Raw genomic sequence first — 18678 nt, 5'->3', positions numbered from 1 at the left:
TCAAACTATCCGCAGCCACTGCAGCATGAGTTCCATCCCCGGCCAGGGAGCTACCCACATGGCGAAGCAGACCTCTCATGCCTTGCCTGCTGCTCCCCTCAGCAGTGTGTGTCAGTGGATCTGACTGTTCTGCCCCCATTCTGTCTCTGGTGAATCCTCTCACCCCCCCACATCTCTGACCTGAACCCTAATTCTGTGTGCATAAAGAAATCTTTAAAAAAATAAATAAAATAAAAATATTGTCTTAGAAAGGTAAGTACCCACAGTTTAAGAGATTAACTGAGTTATGTGTAAAGCACCAAGGCGGTGACTGCCATAAAGAAAGCACTCTGAAGCAACAAGGTTTTAATGTCTGTTCCTAAAGTTTGTGAGTTCAGGAAAGTGGAGGAGACCATGTCCTCCTGTTTCAAAGCCTCCAATGACTCCATTTGACTATGGTGCAGCCTTGGAAATGGTGTGTGTGGGTACCATAGTGTGTGTTATATGTTGGGGGTGTGGGAAGAAAATACTAGATATTTTTATTTTTATTTACTCTTTAAATTTCTAATTTTCTATTTTTCATTTTTGGTATGTTTATAAGGGGCATAACATTACTGCAATTGTACATATAAATGACATATTTGCACTGAAAGTGTATTTCCCTTTTAAGTGGTGTGCACTCAAAAAATCCAGAGAAATACAGCCTTTCAAACTTCCCAGAATCATTGTCCAACCACCCCTACCTACCTAGTAAAGCAAACAAGAACTTGCTTTTCCAATGTAAAAGTTCTGTCATCCAGTCTCTTTTTTAATCTTTCCCCCTGGAATGACACCATTTCTACCCTGTGTCCAATTTTTTGGCATGTAAAATTCTGGCTCTACTTCAGGACTTTTGCATAGGTTTTCCTCCCAAACAGTTTACCCATTATGGAGAGGATTCCTAAGGTCCCACAACTTCCTGGTTTGTCTTCCCTTCTTTCTTTCTTCCCTTTTTTTTTTTTTTTAAGATTTATTTATTTATGCATACAAGAACTGGGGTAGAAGGTATGTGGGGGGGAGAGGATTCACCAGAGACAGAGTGGGGAAAAGAATAGGCAGATTGACTGAAGTACACTGCTGAGGGGAGCAGTGGGCGAGTCAGGACTGAAGTACACTGCTGCATCATGTGGGTAGCTCTCTGGCTGGCTGGGGATCGAACTCGTGCTTCAGAGGCTATGGACAGCTTCATAGGTTGCGTCTTAACCCCTTGCGCCACCAAGGAGGCCCCGTCTTCCTTTCTTTCTTCTCCTCATCAAATCTATATCACAAATGAGATCAGAGTTTCAATTCAACTAGAATGTCCTGAGCACCTGATGCATGGCCAGCAGATACTGGAGGATTATGAAATTAGTAACTCAAGACTGTCACCCTCAAAATACCAGAGGCAACAAGATATTTTTTTTAAACAACTTTCTTTTTTGATTCCTTATTCCTTTTTTTTTTAAAAAAAGATTTATTATTTTTTGCATGCAAGAGCTGGGGTACAGGCCAGAGAAGCGGCGGGTGAGAGAATTCACCAGAGACAGAGGGGGAACAGAACAGGCAGACTAACTGAAATACACTGCAGAGGGGAGCAGCAGGCGAGACAGGAGAGGTCGGCTGCACCATCTGGGTTGCTCCCTGGCCGGCTGGGGATTGAACTTGTGATGCAGAGGCTACAGATTGCTGCATAAAGCAGTGCTTAACCCCTTGCACCACCAGGGAGGCCCCTCTTTTTTTTTTTTTAAGATTTGTTTATTCATGCATACAAGAACCAGAGTACAGGCCAGATGCGTGGGAGGGTGAGAGGATTCACCAGAGACAGAGCGGGGAGCAGAACAGGCAGACTGACTGAATTACACTGCTGAGGGGAGCAGGGGGCGAGACAGGAGAGGTCTGTCGCACCATGTGGGATTCTCACAGGCTGGCCAGATTGAACTTGTGCTGCAGAGGCTGCAGACAGCTTCACAGCGCTGTGCTCGACCGCCTGCACTGCGCTCAACCGCCTGGGCCACCAGGGGAGGCCCAGAGGTAACAAGGTATTGATCACCACCACCCACTTCTCTGTGTGTGTGTGTGTGTGTGTGAGATATCATCTTCCCATTCAAACAGGAAACTCAAGAAAATGCAAGTAGTTTCCATTTTCCTTATATTTCATCCAAATATTTAATTACTGTCCAATTTTTTTTCAAATATTCCTTCCACTGGTTTCCAATTTATGTCTTCCTTCTGCCTCCCAACTCCTCATTTCAATTGGTTTTGCACAGATTAATCTTCCTAAAATACTGATTTCATTGTATCACTCCTTAGATAGCAGGAAGATTAGTACAAATATAGGTGATTCAAATTCCTCCAAGGTTACACAAAATTTGCTATAAAAAATGAAGACAAAAACATCATGATAAATGGCAGCTTACACAGTTTGAAGGGTAGAAGGAGTTGTGACAACTGTGACAAACTGTAGGGCATATGGCCTGTCTATAAGTGGCAGTAGTTACTCAGTTTTTAAAAAAAAAGATATATATTTTTTAATGCATATAAGAGCTGGGGTACAGGTCAGAGGTACGGGGGGTAGGGGTGAGAGGATTCACCAGAGACAGAGTGGGGAACAGAACAGGTAGATTGACTGAAATACACTGCTGAGGGGATAGTGGGCAAGTCAGGAGAGGTCTGCTGTGCCATGTGGGCTGCTCCCTGGCTGGCTGGGGATCGAACTCATGCTGCAGAGGCTGCAGACAGCTTCACAGTCTGTGTCTTAACTCCTTGCTCCACCAGGGAGGCCCCTCAGTTCCTTTCTATTGCCGTTGAGTCTGGGCCCCAACTGGTCAAGAGAAACCAATAATCATTTATTTAAATATGAAATCTCCCAATTTAAAAATGTGGGGCCAACTAATTTTTTGAAGATTTACTTATGCATACAAGAGCTGGGGTGTAGGCCAGAGGTAGTGGGGGGGAGTGGATGAGAGGATTCACCCGGGACAGAGTGGGGAGCGGAACTGGCGGATCTACTGAAGTACATTGCTGAGGGGAGTAGCAGGTGAGACAGGAGAGGTCTGCTGCACCATGTGGGTCAACTCCCTGGTTGTGGATCGAACTTGTGCTTCAGTGGCTGCCAATAGCTTCATAGTGTTGAGACTAAATGCCTTGTGCCACCAGGGAGGCCCTGCAAGTGTGATTTTTACAACAAAACAAAAACTCTTATTTGCAGAGGGGCAAGCCTATGCCATGGCCTCCTTCCATTTCGGGATTGGGAAACAGGCTTAGAGATACTGCGGCGATCTGTTCTTAAACTGTCTTGCTTCGCCGTCAATGCATAAAAAAGGATGATAGTTCTATAACCTAATGGGAGGGTCTTCTGAAAATTATCCTCAGCTTTTGTACACCCAGGCTGTCTGGACGATATCCATTCCTGGGACTTCCATGCTTGACCTTCAAGATGTTGTAATATTTACACACCTCTTCCTGTCATAACTCCAGAAGATCTTTAACACAGTTTCTAGAGATAACAATGTAGCACTGTATATGCTACCACTGACACAGCTTGAGTAAACCAGGTAGCCTATTGATCCCAGCACAGTTGGGGAAGATAAAGTATTTGGAGGCCTCCCTAGTGGCGCAGGGGGTTGAGCGCAGTGCTATGAAGCTGTCCACAGCCTCTGCAGCACGGGTTTCATACCAGCCGGCAAGGGAGATACCTACGTGATGTGGCAGACCTCTCCTGTCTTATCAGCTGCTCTCCTCAGCAGTGTGTTTTGGTCAGTCTGCCTGTTCTGTTCCCCGCTCTGTCTCTGGTGAATCCTCTCACCCTCCTGCACATCTGGCGTGTACCCCGGTTCTTGTATGCATGAATAAATCTTTAAGAAAAAAAGATAATGTATTTGGAAACTTGTCCCCAACCTCACCCTCGTGATCCCCCAAGTCTTGAGATGTAGGATAGACATAACACGGCCAATAAGCATACTAACTTGAAAAAGAAGGTAATGGGCCCTAAGACCTGGGATTTAGAATCAGAGTGACCATTTAAAGAATGTCTCATTGACGGTAAAGAAATTATCGAGTGGAAGGTGAAACAGAACCAGGAACCACTGAAATAAGCTGAAGTGGGGAGGAAGGTTGTGCTGGGCTCCTGGTGGTAGGCCAACGATGCTGGTAAACATTCCATGTCTAGAACAAACTCCCCTCACGCTGCTGTGTGGAGCTGCCTCTTGACTTTAATTAGGCTTCCCAACAGATATGATTACATGAAGGAGAAACACAGATCAGACTGAAGGAGCAGTCTACTGCACCTGACATACTTCTCATAAATTAACACACTGGAGTCTGGTTTTATGTCTGGCTAATACAGCTTTACTAATGAGTCAGCCTTCCTGGGTACAGATCAAGGCAATTAAACCAAACCAGCTGGAGGGAAACTGCCAGGTGGCTGAGTTGCCTTCCCTAGGTAACACCCTACTCTGTCCAGATGCACAGGACACTTATCAGAGCAAGTTTTATCACATGTCTGCCCACTAGACTGAATTCTGTAGGTGAGGACTGCATTTCTTTTGGCTGCAGAGACAACCTGCAGGAGTTTCAGGTAGTGTACTGATAAGGAAAAGAGGAGCAGCAGCCACGTAATTTATTAGTCACTCATCACTGAAGAGGCAAGGACAGAGATAAAAGATCAGTGTAGGTCAGGCAGTTAATACAACTTTATACAAGGACTTAAAACGAAATGCTAAAATGAAATACTCTAATAGGCTTCCTCAGAAAGGTTCTTCTTACAACCCAATCTAGGCATCTCATTACTTTTATTTTCACTTTTAAACCTTGGATTAACTTGTTTACTAGTTTGTGGTGCCTCACAAGAATGGAAGCACCTCAGAGAGCAGGGACCTTGTCTGTCCAGTTCAGTGGTTTATTTCTAATGCCCACAACAGTACTTGCAAATAACAGGTGTTCAACGAGCATGTGTCAGAATAACGAACTTTGCCTTGAAAAAGGGAGCAGAAAGACAATTGCCAATCCAGTAGGCATTTTGCAAATGAGAAGGGATTTAATTCCAGGCAGAGAACTGAGCACCACAAAAAAATAAGCTGAGTTAGTGCTGAAGACAGTTTGAAAGATTTCAATATTCCATACAAGAGCTAAAACCAGTTTTTAATAGGTGGTTTTAAGAGAATGTCAACAAAACAAAAAAACACTAAAAAACCTCAGCAGCAATTTCTCTGGATTAGTTAAGGGACAAAAACAAGCCAAAGGGAAAAAAAAAGGATTTTTGGAGATTTATTTATGTATGCATACAAGAACTGGGGTGTAGGCCAGAGGTGCAAGGGGTGAGAGGATTCACCAGAGAGAGAGTGGGAAACAGAACAGGCAGATCTACTTAAAATACACTGCTGAGGGGTGCATCGGGCGAGACAGAATTCTGCTGCACCATGTGGGTCAGCTCCCTGGCTAGGGAGGCCCTAGAGATCTTTTTTTGATTAAGGAGCTGAGCTACTTTGCCAGCCTTGTAAAGCCCGGAGACACCCTTCCTGGCTATCCTGGGTGGAGCTAAAATTGCAGACAAGACCCAGCTGATCAATATATGCCAGACAAGTCAATGAGATGATTATTGGTGTGGAATAGCTTTTACATTCCTTGAGGTGCTCAATATGGAGATTTTGCTTGATGAAGCGCCAAGGTTGCCACAGATGTGCTATCCGAAGCTGAGAAGCCTAGTGTGAACATTGTCATTACTGTTGACTTTGTCATTACTGACAAGCTTGACGAGAATGCCAAGACCGGCCAAGCCATCATGGCTTCTAGCATATGGTTGATTGGATGGACTCCTGATCCTGAGAGTAGCTAGGACACTGAAGCCGTTGCTCTGACTAGGCAAATGGTGTGGAACAGAACTGTGTGTGTATTTGAATGGGAAACTTTTGCCTGAGGAACCAAAGCCCTAATGGATGAGGGTGAAAGCCACAAGCAGGTATGGTATAACCATTATGGTGGGTGGAAACACCGTCACTTGCTGTGCCAAATGAACACAGAGGATAAAGTCAGCCATGTGAGCACGGTGGGTGGAGCCAGATTAGAGCTCCTGGAAGGCAGTCCTTCCCAGGGTGGATTCTCAGCAAAGTTTAGTACTTTTCCTGCCTTTGGGTTCCTGTGCACAGCCCGTCAATTCATAGCTTTCTGCATCTCCACACACTCTCTGAAGCTGTTTTCAAAGAGACTCACCAGGGCAATCACTGTTCAGTAAAAATGGTATTAAACTATCTTTAAACCCATGCTATCTTCTAGTAAACATTCTAACATTTTCACATGAAAATTTCAAATTTAAGTATGTTGAAGAGAAAATAGTTACTCTAAACCTTTTTCCCAGTAGTATGGTCCCCATTCCCATCCTCGAAAATCATTGCTCTAAAAAGTTGCACATTAGCTTTTTCTTTAAAATGGTAGTTTTTATTTTTAAGCTTAAGGTTTTTTTTTTTTTTTTGCCACACTTCATATCCTAAGAATGATAGATTAGCACACATGTCCAACAGTCCAGTATGTGCCAAGTTTTCCTTTGTCTGTATGCTCTCTCGAATGTGTGTCAATACTACCGTGTAGTGGCCCACAAAATTTTCAATGAAAGGGCCAGAGAGTAAGTACTTCCAACTCTGTGGCCATATTCTCTCTGTCAAAACTCAAGTCTGGAGCAGCAGTGTGAAAATAGCCATAGTCAACTAACAGGAGGTATGGCATGTTGGGATAAAACTGTTAAAGAAACAAGTCGCAATTTGATAACTTGGGCTACAGTCATTAACAAAAGATTCACTCAAAGAAATTACTGAATTCATTTGTCATTCATGTTTTCTTTTTTCTTAGTCAAACACTTAAACGTACAAATTCTATTAAGAATGTAGATTTTGATGTTAACAAAGGGCTGATCATATTGGAAAGTTGAGAATCACTGATACAGAAAGGAAGGTTTTGGCCTTCAGATCTGATGACCACTGTAAAGAAACCTCCTGTAATTTCCAAGTGCACAATCTCTTATATACCATGCTGTACTAAACATTTCCTTTACACGGAATATTTCATTTTATCTCACATTTGAAAACAAAACCCAAACTTGAAATAGGAAACTATAGCTCAAGAAGTTCAGTAGCTTGGCAAGTCTCACGTAAAGAAGTAGAGGCAGAATGGACTAAACTCCAGTTTGAAGGACACGCAAGGTCATTTCTTTAACTAATATATACTAGCCTACCTACCCTTCCTAGTGGGCACAAAAGACTGACCATGTTGGCCCAAATTCTTGTAACATCTGACAATCTTTCCTTGGAGAAGCTTATAATAGTATTTGTTGATTTCTTCCCTGGGCCTTGACCTATCTCCATTGGACTAAGATATTTCCCCACCTGGGAATGCCCTGAAGTTTAAGCCCTACAAATCACTATCTAGGGAACATATCTTCTTTCGCTAGTCTAAGGTGCACCTCCCTTTCTAGCCTACGAACTGTCTTTTCTCTAGATTTGCCACTAAACAAGTATGTCTAGTTTGTTTTGAGAATGTCCTATGGTGGTATGTGGTCTTACCCTTTGGCTCCAAACAGCAAACATATAAACAATAGGCAAACACAGGGTGCGGTGTGACGGTGTATGTCATCATCCTTGTAAAAACCTACTCTGCTTCCTAGCCAGAAACTATTTAGTAAGAATAGGGAGGGAGTGAGCACATCATACTGATTCTGTAACATGACTTCAGAGAGGCTGAGTTCCCCACTCCTGGTCCATCCTTCAGGACTTCTGATGGCCCCATTGCTGTCCTTCCCTTGTTTTGGTGTAACTATCCTACTGTTAGGCCACTCCTATTACAACCACTGTTATGCTCTTCCTTCCGTGAACAAGTGACTATCCTGGGAAAAGAAGAGATGAAACAAACTGCCCCTCAAATATGAACTAAAGGAATTCTTTAATGATTAAAAACTCACTGCAAGGCTCTAAAAAAAGTCTATAAATCTTAAATGTAATGTTGAACTGGCGAACTGCTATAGCAGTCTCACTTAAGTTATCAGAATAAACATTATCACAGTATTAAGAAGGCAAGGTAAACAAATAGCTTAAGTATTTTATTTGTTTGCAACTAAGCTTGTTAACACTATATAATGAAAATGTACAAAGAATAACATTGCAGTTTTTGGTTAGATTTAAGTCAAAGACATTCATTAATAAGGAATCTTCGAATGTGAATATTCCAGAAATTTCTCTAAGCCATCTGATCAGAACAACTGTCTCTGAATATCACCTTTGGAAGGTATTGGCATACATTTGAATTAAACTCAGAAATTTCCAAAATAACCCTAATTAAAAAAACTATTCTATATTCAAACTAAAACAATTTTAACTGAACTTTCCTTTTTAGAAACAATAATAAAGGAAACAAGGCATTTTGTAAAATGTGGTCCTGAACAAGTCACAGTAAAAAATAAATGTATACTTAACTTCCACCTCCTCAAAACAGAGGCTACTTTCTGTTCCTCAGCCTTGGAAACAAGGTGAAGAACAGCCTGTAAGCAATTTCGGGCAGGGGTTGCCAAAACAAAGCTTAAGCAGTTGAACATGGACACCTCTTAAAAGCTGGGGGAACCTGACCAAAGGATTCAAATTCTATGAATAACTGATACAAAAGTGGTTCCTCCAAGTAGCAATGCCGCTGGGGCCTGGCCCAGCCCGGTGCTCACCTGTTATGCTCCCAAGCGAACCCTGATGCTCCTGCTCCTGGGGAGACGTTTTCTTTTTAAGAGGTTCAGTGTCCAAGGAGCTCTTTGTGTGAATGAGGTGAACACAGACTCCACGTGGGTATTTTAAGGCTTGGAGTCAAAGTATTTTTCTAAGAGGGCTAGGCAGAGTCCATGTGTCAAATGGCCTGTCTCCACTTTGTTCTAATTCCTCACCACATTTGTAGATCTAGGACCACAGAACTTTGTTATATTGTCATAATCACATCTAAAGTCCATCCTAACTTATGATTCTTATTCTGTGCCCGGAAACAGTCCCTGTATTTAACAATAATACCTACATGTAAAATAATCCACTGTTACAACCTGTATGGTCACAAAACATTAATGATCCTCTGTAGACCAAGCAAATGTTTTTAACCATAATTGTCGTGCATCAAATTCACAGCCAGAATCCCCAAGATCAAAAAAATTTGCACAATACAAATAATAACTTAAAGTACACATACACACATAAACACACACTCTCACACACACTTCTTACAGACTGTGCTTGGGGAAACTCCATTTGTTGAGTGCCACTGAGGGCATATTTTGCTAAACTGCTGCTCCAGGTATTTTTGTTTGGAAAATCTATCACAGTAGGGCACAGCTGTTTATTGGATGAGCAGAAAAGAAAGATATGCTTGTGGCAACCAGAAAGTTTTAAGGTCTTTCAAGTTGTATAAAATGGACCTGCAGAAAACGTTTAAGTGTTCTCAGGATGCAAAGTTGGAGCTGAAATGTGATATCAAACCAGTTGCAAAAAGTGTACAGCAGCCATCTCTTGAGGTCAAACCTGGTACCCAGATATGCAAGAAAGCTTCAGGACACGTCTATAAATTAGGAATAAAAAACAAAAGAATTAAGGATACTAAAAATGTAGTATATGGCTTTAAAAAAACAACAATACTAACTAGTGGCCATTGTAATAACAACATGAGCAAAAGGAGTAACCACTTGAAAAGGTCCTAAATTCTTGAGAATTTAAGAAACCTGACTCAGGGTCCGTTTAGGTATATAATATTTATAATTTATGACTTGAGTAACTGGTAGTTTCAAGATGTTTAATATTAAGAAATTCTAGTTATACATTTGATGAGCTAGTTTAAGGAATTAACTTTAATAAATTAACAATCGCAGTTCTCTTTCTGGGGGAAAAGCCAAGAAATAAATACACTGGCAGTGAAGTCAGACTACTTAGGTTTTAAGCCTGGCTGACCTATTAGCTACATGAATTCAGGCAAATTATTTAAACCTCTTTAAACACCATCCTTACCTTACCTGTAAAATAGGACTACTAATTATCCCTCACAGGGTTACTGCACATTAAACAGACTTTGGTGAAGATTTACAGGGTTTAACAAAAATCTGAGCACGTACATATTCTTTAAATATTAGCTATTAGCTTACTTCACAGGGGCTTTTGGTCTCAGGAGATAAAATCACTTCCAAAATCTTGCTCTTGAAAATTGGAAAATTCAAAGAAAAATTTTGAATACTTACAGCTTGTTGGCCTTGTCCCATACCGTCGCATAATCTGATCATGTGTGAATTTCACAAAAGATTCATATTGTTCTGTGAGGGGAAAGACAATATATACTATCCCCAGAAACTCTCCCCCAGCTTTTCAAGAATCCAGTGACAGGATAGATCTAGCTTCCCTTTCTGAATTATTCAGTGTCAGGCCCTCCTTATAATGGTCACTCTGAAATCTGTTACTACTTCTTAGACCCCAAATCTGTGGCTCCCAGACACAGTCACTAACCATCTGTAATATTTTACTAATAATCTCATCCCTGCTGCAACTCCATCCCTTACTCATGGTTTCCTAAGACAGACAGATATGCTTACTACAGGCTAGCAAAATTCAGAAAACCTATAGGACAAAGCTTGAAAGCTCTTTTCTGCATTGATCTTTGCTATAAATTTTAATATACACCTTAAGGGAAAGAACTGTGTTGGTTTGAAAGCTTAGAGAAAACTCCATACCCCCTACTTGTAGACATTCCCACAAAAGTTGCTGCAAAAGGGAAATTCAGAAGGACAAACATTTTTAAAAGAAAGCCAGCTGATCTGAACAATCTTGGGGGGAAGGAAGAAAAAGGGTATGATATACTAGAGCTGCTTCTTCTAATCATATAAATATTAAAGTATCAAAGAAGTTCTACTACAAAGAAACCCATATAACTTTGTTGTTAAACCAACAGTTCTCAATTCAAAAGCAGACCTATTAACATTTTGAGGAAGCACATGGTATAGGTCACCAGGTTAGGAAACAATACTGTTACTGAGTAAGTTATTGCTGAAAAATTCTCTCATCACAACATTGTTTCCTTTCACTAAAACAGACACTACTTTCTATTCCAGATTCAGATCCCTCCCTCTCACAAGACTGACTAGTAGCCATCATTCCCTCTGTTCCAGCCTGATCTGTGCTTTCCAGACTTCAATGTAACTCCAAATCACAGGATGCCAGACTTCCCACATCCACAAAGTGACTCCCACCAGGAAGTCTGAATATGTGCCACTCTTCAACCACCTGTTGGAAGTTAGCATCATCCCAACCACCTGTTTATCAGCCAGCAGGCCCATTAACCTATTCAATGCCTTTATTCATATGGAAAATCCCTAAAAGAGAAGCATGGCTTATCCTGTTTCAGAAATGTAAATGAAGTTCTTCCATAAATGTATAAATGAAATGTTTATAATCACTAACGAGAATAATTTAATACTCAGAAATCTTTAAACCTTCCTGCATGAAGTCTTACTCTTTCTAAATTACTATTTACTTTACCAGGGTTAATCCTTACTGAACTCTATTAACAAAGGCACATCATTGCCTCAGCCTACCTGCTAGTTTGGTATTGAGGATCTGCTCATATTCCTCCCGGATTTTATCTTCATAGTCTTTTAAAAGACGCTCACATATTATTCCAACTTGTCGGAGGGTAAAGGTGGGCTGGTCCTTCTTCATCCAGGAGGAACCTGGCCAAAAGACAATCTAGTTTACACAATACATTCTCGTTCTACAGTTCAATACTAATGGCTTTATGCAGATAGATCTAGGATATAAAAATTGGTCAGAAAAAAATAGATTTCACTACTTTATAAGGAATATTTCTACAAATTTCTAAGTTACTACCATTTGTTTTTAAAACGCAAAAAGTACACTGTGAAGTATGAGGTAAATAATGTGATCCAGGTGAGCAAACTAGAAAATAGTTCTAAGCCATAATAATCTGAGCCCATACTACTAGTCTATTTGGCAAAGTAAAAGAACAAAACGTTTAAACTGATCAAGCCTTTAGTTTGGATTAGAGAAAGTAGATTCACAGCATGAAAACTACCCAGGCTCTTGAGATCTTCTAGACCATGTTTATCTAAGGTGGTACATCATAATTATCTTTAGTTTAACAATAGAATAAAAGAGGATACACATTCTGATTTAATTCTGGGCTACAGCTTGGGTATCTTAAGTTCCATGAGTGATTCTGATAAGAAATGGTTAGGAGTCTGAGGTGCAGGTCAAGTGACTTGTTCAACACTGTTGGCAAAATCAATGAAGCAAGTAGACAGTCAAGCACTATACATCTTTTTATTCTTTGCACAGAAGAACTAGGGTGCAGGCCAGACATATGGGGGTGAGAGGATTCACTAGAGACAGAGTAGGGAACAGAACAGGTGGATCCTCCAAAAATACACTGCTAAGTGGAGCAGCGGGTGAGACAAGAGAGGTCTGCTGCGCCATGTGGGCCAGCTCTCTGGCCAGGGATAGAACCTAGACCATAGTGGGGATATCACTGAGACCCAACCAACTGAGGGCCTCCCTATTGGCCAGGGCAGGCCATTAGGGAAGCCCTCAAGCACTATACATCTTACTCATCCTTGATTCCTTTGAAATCTAGGGTGAAAAGAGTGAAATAGTCACAAGACAGTAGTTAGAAACCATTGGAATGTACAGAAAATGTGGCATCAGCTTCCTGATCATAAAAGCAACAGCTCGAAAATATATACACATATATTTTGTTTTGGTATTGTTTTGTTTTTTTTTCCCTAGCACATCTTACAAAATCACACCTGGGCATCTGCTTATAGAACAGTACAGTGTAGGAAAAGCAATAAAAGAATTTAAACATACATTGAAAGCACAATATACAGACTATGGTTTGAGCCCTTGTAGAAAAACAGTATGGTTGAGCTGTTCTTTAAAGCTCAGCCTAGAACCCGTTTTTTCAATCCTCTATATAAGCCATTTAATAACACCTAGCAACAAATCATTTTTTGCTTAAAACAATTTTTTTCCCTCTACAAATGCAATCAGGCAGCCACTATTTGTACTTGTTTCTCTACCCATAACATATTCTATTACTTCAAAATGATATCACTAAAATCTTAAGAGAAAACTAAGGGGAGACTTGCTAGTTATAACCACTGTATGGTTTACCCATGCATGTGTGTGGCAAAGACTTTTGGGTTCTAAGAAGACAATTAAATATATACTTGAGATAAAACTCACAGAAAAACAGTTTAAAGTGAACAATTCAGTGGCATTATCAAATCCGTGTTCTGTAAAAAGACAGTTTTTATCAAGATAATTTTTTTTGGTACACAGAAGAACTGAGGTGTAGGCCAGAGGTACAGGGGGTGAGAAGGTTCACCAGAGACGGAGCGAACAGGCATATTGATCGAAATACACTGCTGAGCGGAACACTGGTTAGACAGAAGAGTCTGCTGTGCCGCATGTGGGTCAGTTCCCTGGCCAGGGATAAACCAGGCTATAGCAGTGACAGCTCTGAGACTCAACTCCTAGGTAACCTGAGAGGTCCCTCTCAATGTAGTTTTTAATTCTTAGAACTGTCAAAAAATATATAATGCTTTGTGAGGAAATAAACGGATCCACTGTTAAAAGAGGGAGATGTTTGAGTACTGGCAGGTTGATATTTGCAAGGATATGGCAGGCAAGACTGGTTGAACTATGTGACCATGAAGATTCCCTCCAACCCAGAGATTCTATTTTTGAGCACATCCTCTCTGAACACCTGTTAACGTTACACAACTTTCTGCAATGATGGAAATGTCCCATAGTTGTGTTGTCTAATACAACAGCTACATTGCCTACTAAGTACTTGAAATGTGGTCGCTGCATCTGAGAAACTAAATTTAAAATTTCAAATGGCTAGTGGCTATGGAATTAGACGCTCTAGTTACTGAGTACTCTTGCGTTGGATCAGAAGTCCAACCAAATCAATTAAAGGTCTTTTCCCAATTTTATATTAGGATAATGCATACACTTTACCATTTTATTTAGACAATATCAACTCTGAATTAGGAAACCATCATCTTAAGTACGGTTTACCTACTCTTATATGGACTGTGGACACGAAACTTTGCTTACCTGGAGAACTAGGTGCTGTGAGTGCTGAGGAGTGAGGCTGACTTTCTGAAGTACAAGCTTCACTTTGATTAAGAACAACTTCTAAATGTCTCCACCTCTGATAACGACTATATTCTTGTTTTATGTTCTGGAAAATTTGCTCTAATAAAAAAAAGAAACACATATTCACTTATGTCATTTCTTCAAACATTGTGTCTCTCCCCCAAGTTATTAATAAGAAAAATGTTTATACTGAATAAAGCACTATATAAGCCCAAAGCATGCCCTCTTACTGCTATTTCAACAATACTTCAAATAGCGCTATTTTGGCATAAGAGACCAGCTAGTTCCCTATGCTTGGTTTTCTGTTAACATTGAGGACCAGATTTGCTGTTTGTTGGATGATAACAAGCAGAACTTACAAGAAAAATTAAAAGTCCTTCACATAATCGAAAGCTATTTTTGATCTCCTTTAAATTTTAGAATTCCACAAACTAGGGTGTTAGGGTAAGTCCTTACTACTAAGGCATTCTAACAATAAAGCTTTTGTCCCATCTGGGTCTGGGACTCAAGATCTTTGGGAAAGACAGTAGAAACCAATATATCCATAGCTTGGACACTGACCAGGGGAAGACCTAAGATTTGTTGTTTGGAACTGATGATCAGGGCTTAGAATTTCCTGATCCCATATGAGGTAATATTTGGTTGGATTCACATTATTATTCTGAGTCAAAGGAATAAAACCAAATTTGTTAAGATTATTAAAAGGAGTCCAGGACACACAAAGCACTAGCCACTTTGAAGGACACATCTAGAGACTAAACAAGGAATCTGGAAGGATGTGGTTTTCACTTTCCAGATAATAAACTTCCTTAACCATTAAAAAACAGAAAATTATATCACCACCCCAACTCACAATTCAAATGGATAGTTTGCTATAACCATGCACTATGACCTTGGGAAGGCACTCAGGATCTTCAGCCTACTTCTTCAATATAAATGCCTACTTGATAAAAGTTCTTAGAATCAAAATCAACGATACCAGCAATTTTATAATAAATAATGGTGCAGACCAAGAACATGAATTTAAAGTAGCTCCACACATGAAAGTCCATAATGCTCAGCCTACAATGCTAGAACAATGTAGGATTAGCTTTCTTTTAAGAGTGCTAATAAGTTCATATTTCAGATCCCTCATCTTTAAAATGTATTACTCTCCAAGCACATACTTGCCAGATTCAATACAAGGATGTAAGGAACTGCAAAGACTTGAAACAAGAAAGGACAAGTATGAAGACAATGCTCAAGAGAACAGACCGTCTTTGATAAACTTCTAAGTGCCTGCTCTATGGCAAAGTGAACAAATGGAAAGATACAGTTTTGAGGCTGGTAGTACTAGCAAGTCCAAAAATCTATGCAAGGGATGCACATATGCTCATAAGAGCAATAGAGGTAATTTTCTTCCCATAAAACAGGAAAAGGCATTTTAAAATACAAGTTCCTTTTTAGTGGTGGCTAATAATTTTAATCCTTCCCTGCCCCCCCTTTTTTTGGAGGTTGTGCTTCTAGATTATATCAGACTAAGCCCATCCTCAAAATTCTGCCATGGTTTAAAGACTAACATTGGAACTCTTTAGCATACCATTCCAGACTTTCTAAGACTTGGTCTCAAATTATTTTTTCAGTTCCATCTCCCACTACAGCCAAGTTGCATTAAAAAACCTGTTCTTTAATTTGTGGGTTTTCTGGGTTTTGTTCAAGCAGTTTCTCTCTGCTTGAAATGGGACTGTGTCTCTACACCCCCCCACCCCCCGCAACATTATTCAAGATCCAGCCGACATGCTACTTCAATCTGGAAATTATTCTCCAACCCTCAAATCATGATCAAGTAATTGCTCTGCATCTAGACTCACTCCACGTTTATAAACATCTCACTGAGATCACATTACCAATCCTCTTCCATGCCTGGTATGCACCTAGTTCATTCAAGCTTAATTTTATAGGCCCTTTCCAACAAAAAGTATCATGACATCTCTTTTTTTTTTTTTTTAAGTAAAGACAATTTCTTGACCATTTCTGAGAGAACTTTACCACTTGTCAGGTAACTATGATATTATAAAATCAAAAATCAAGCCAGATTTTAAATTTTATTTTTTATTATTGGCTTTATTTTTTCTATATCTACTATGCCCTCCCCATTCTTTGGGGTATCTTTCACTTAAGCCAAAGCACCAAGTAAGCATTAATACTTATAAATATAATGATCCCCATCACAGCACTCTGCCATATTTAGGCTTCCAAACACATTCAACAATCCTGTATTAAGCATTTGCTGTAATGTGAATTGCAACAGAATTAGTCTAAAGAGTAATTTTGGGATAAAACATTTACACAAAGTTCATCCAGGTAGACAGGGAATATACTAATTCCTTTTTGCTGAAGAGAGGTCTAGAAAGATTATGACTACCCTTGGCTATCTGCAACAGCAAATGGAAGAAAAAAATATCACTTCAAAAACACATCTATACTCCCTGCTTTTGAAAGGCTCTCTACAAAGAACTTGTGCAAACATTATCTCACTCAGTACATAAGGCACTGCAATATTAAGTGGTCAGGGAATTTAAAGTAGAACAGAGTTCCTTATGAGGCAGGGTTAGGCAAGTAATGGATGGGAGACTTGAAGAAATGACTGTATTTGGATTAGCAAACAGCAAAGAATAACACCATGACAGGCAAGGATATAGGCACAGTTACAGGGGTCTGGGGGAAAAGAGCAAAGGCATAGTTTGAAGAAAACTGTATAAAAGACTGATCAGGTTAAGATGTGGTTACAGCTGATAAAGTCTTTGAATGCCAGCATAAAGAGGTGAACATGAGTAAGGACACACCGTCACTGGGAGAGGTGTGAGAGGATGAAGACCTGAAATCTACATAGTAGACAGTCAGAGGAGGAGGAAATAAAGCCTAAAGACACTGGTATTGCTTATGCTTGAGCAATAGGAAAAACACAAAGAAATGATGTGCCAAAGTTCAGTTTCGAGAACTCTGATTCCCAGAGTCCCTCAAAAATGCTAAATACTAATTCTGATGCACTTTCTCCTCTACCTGCACAATGGTTAGGCTGTTCTTTTTTTTTTTTTTAAACTTTATTGTCACACCAGCGTTCCCCTTTCCTCGGCCAACATGGAATCCCTTATTATAAAGAGACTGTCTCTATCTCCATTGATGGCCGAATCTCTCTCTAGCTTCCGGAACCCCAGGATGTTGAATAAGGATCCTCAAACTCTCGCTAACCAACTACCGATTTCAGGTCATTTTTAGCACAGGACAATAAAAGGACATGGCCTTACAATAAAAGAACACGGCCAATCCCTTAGAAATAGGCTGAAATCGATTCCATGACTTCTGCCGTGGCGTGCGGTCCTTCAAGACTTCTGGAAACCAGGTCTCCCCGCCAGCTGCATGCAGCACAGTGCAGAAGAGCACACTCTCAAGCCCCTTCCCAGGAACCCGCCCCAGGCCCCACCCTCCAGGCCGGGTTCGTGAGGAGAATCCAATTTTCCACGGCCCACTGGCTCTGCAGGGCCGTGCAGTGGAAGGCCCGGGGAGCAGAGACAGGAGGTATCTGGGGGACGGAGGGGCCCCGAGTGGCCAGGGGTGGTCCCACCTTCCTCTTGCTGCCCACCCCTTCAGGCTCTCCAGCTCCAGCAAAACCCGAAAATCGACAATGTGGCCCCACGACACCTCCCGGATGTCTCCCATCCCCGGAAGCGACCAGGCCCAGAGGCACCGCAGTTCCCTTTTCTCAGGGCAAAGCTGGGGTACGTGAGGGAATGAACCGAGCGTCCGTGCACCAGCCCCCCGCCCCCCACAAGCCCGGCCTGGCTTCCTGCCAAGCCCGCAGCGCAGGTTACCGGGCGTTGGAAGGCGCCGCTCGCTGCCGGGCGGGGCGGGCTGCGGCAGCGTCGGCTGCGGGGTCTGCATCTGAAGCGGCGGCGGCGGCTCGGCGTCCGGGGGCCTGAGGCCCGGAGTGGGGCCGGGCAGAGGGGCGCAGCGCCGCCGCTTCGGGGAACCGGGGCTCAGCAGCGCCGCCTCGAACTCCATCGGCCGCTTCAACGTCGCCCCGCACGCCATGCCGCTCAGGGGCCAAGGACCAGGAGTGGACGCGGCTGTAAACGCGGCCCAACCTCCGGCTCCTCAGCGGAGCTCGCAAGCCAAGCCGGCTCCAATGGCGCCGCCAGCACCCGGCAGGGGCCCTGGCCCCGCCTCCTGTGACGTCACGGCCCGGCCACCGCCCGGCGGAGGGGGGGAAGCCGGAAGAGGGCCGATCTGGGAGGTCCGTCCGCAACGGTCCGGCCCGCGGCGCCCCCTCCTGAGGAAATGGAACGGTCTGGGCGGAGAGCTCGGTCACCAAGCAACCCGGGGAAGGCCCCGCCCCCGCCCCCACTCCTCCCAGGGCCCATCCCCCCCCTCCTATCCCCCATCCCCGCGCGTCCTGAGCGTCGCTCCCGGGTGGCCCCTGGGGTTTCGCACCTGCGTGACACGGCGTGGGGGGAGGGGGGAGCGCGGAGGA

General features: G+C 42.1%; 1 protein-coding gene across 1 annotated transcript; it reads right to left on the bottom strand.

The window, feature by feature from the left end:
• Positions 1 to 5489: 5489 nt before the first annotated feature.
• AKIRIN1 (akirin 1) lies at positions 5490 to 18352 on the bottom strand. Its single transcript, XM_037499542.2, has 5 exons — positions 18020 to 18352; positions 14127 to 14267; positions 11582 to 11716; positions 10235 to 10306; positions 5490 to 9564 (listed from the first exon to the last, which is right to left on the bottom strand). Exons 1-5 carry the CDS (start codon positions 18237 to 18239, stop codon positions 9554 to 9556), a joined length of 579 nt encoding a protein of 192 aa, XP_037355439.1. The 5' UTR covers positions 18240 to 18352; the 3' UTR covers positions 5490 to 9553.
• Between the last annotated feature and the right edge of the window lie 326 nt (positions 18353 to 18678).

This window comes from Talpa occidentalis, unplaced genomic scaffold (genome assembly GCF_014898055.3).
Source record: "Talpa occidentalis isolate TD23 unplaced genomic scaffold, MPIMG_talOcc4v2.1 talOcc4.9, whole genome shotgun sequence".
Classification (NCBI taxonomy): domain Eukaryota; kingdom Metazoa; phylum Chordata; class Mammalia; order Eulipotyphla; family Talpidae; genus Talpa; species Talpa occidentalis.
The sequence above is the reverse complement of the archived record's forward strand: the minus strand, read 5'-3'. Positions and strand labels throughout refer to the sequence as shown.

Coding starts and splice junctions, on each gene's coding strand:
- AKIRIN1 (XM_037499542.2), bottom strand. CDS start 18,239: ATGGCGTGCGGGGCGACGTTGAAGCGGCCGATGGAGTTCGAGGCGGCG. Junction 14,268..18,019: donor GCGGCGCCTTCCAACGCCCG/GTAACCTGCGCT, acceptor TTTTTTTATTAG/AGCAAATTTTCCAGAACATA. Junction 10,307..11,581: donor CCTCAATACCAAACTAGCAG/GTAGGCTGAGGC, acceptor TTCCCCTCACAG/AACAATATGAATCTTTTGTG.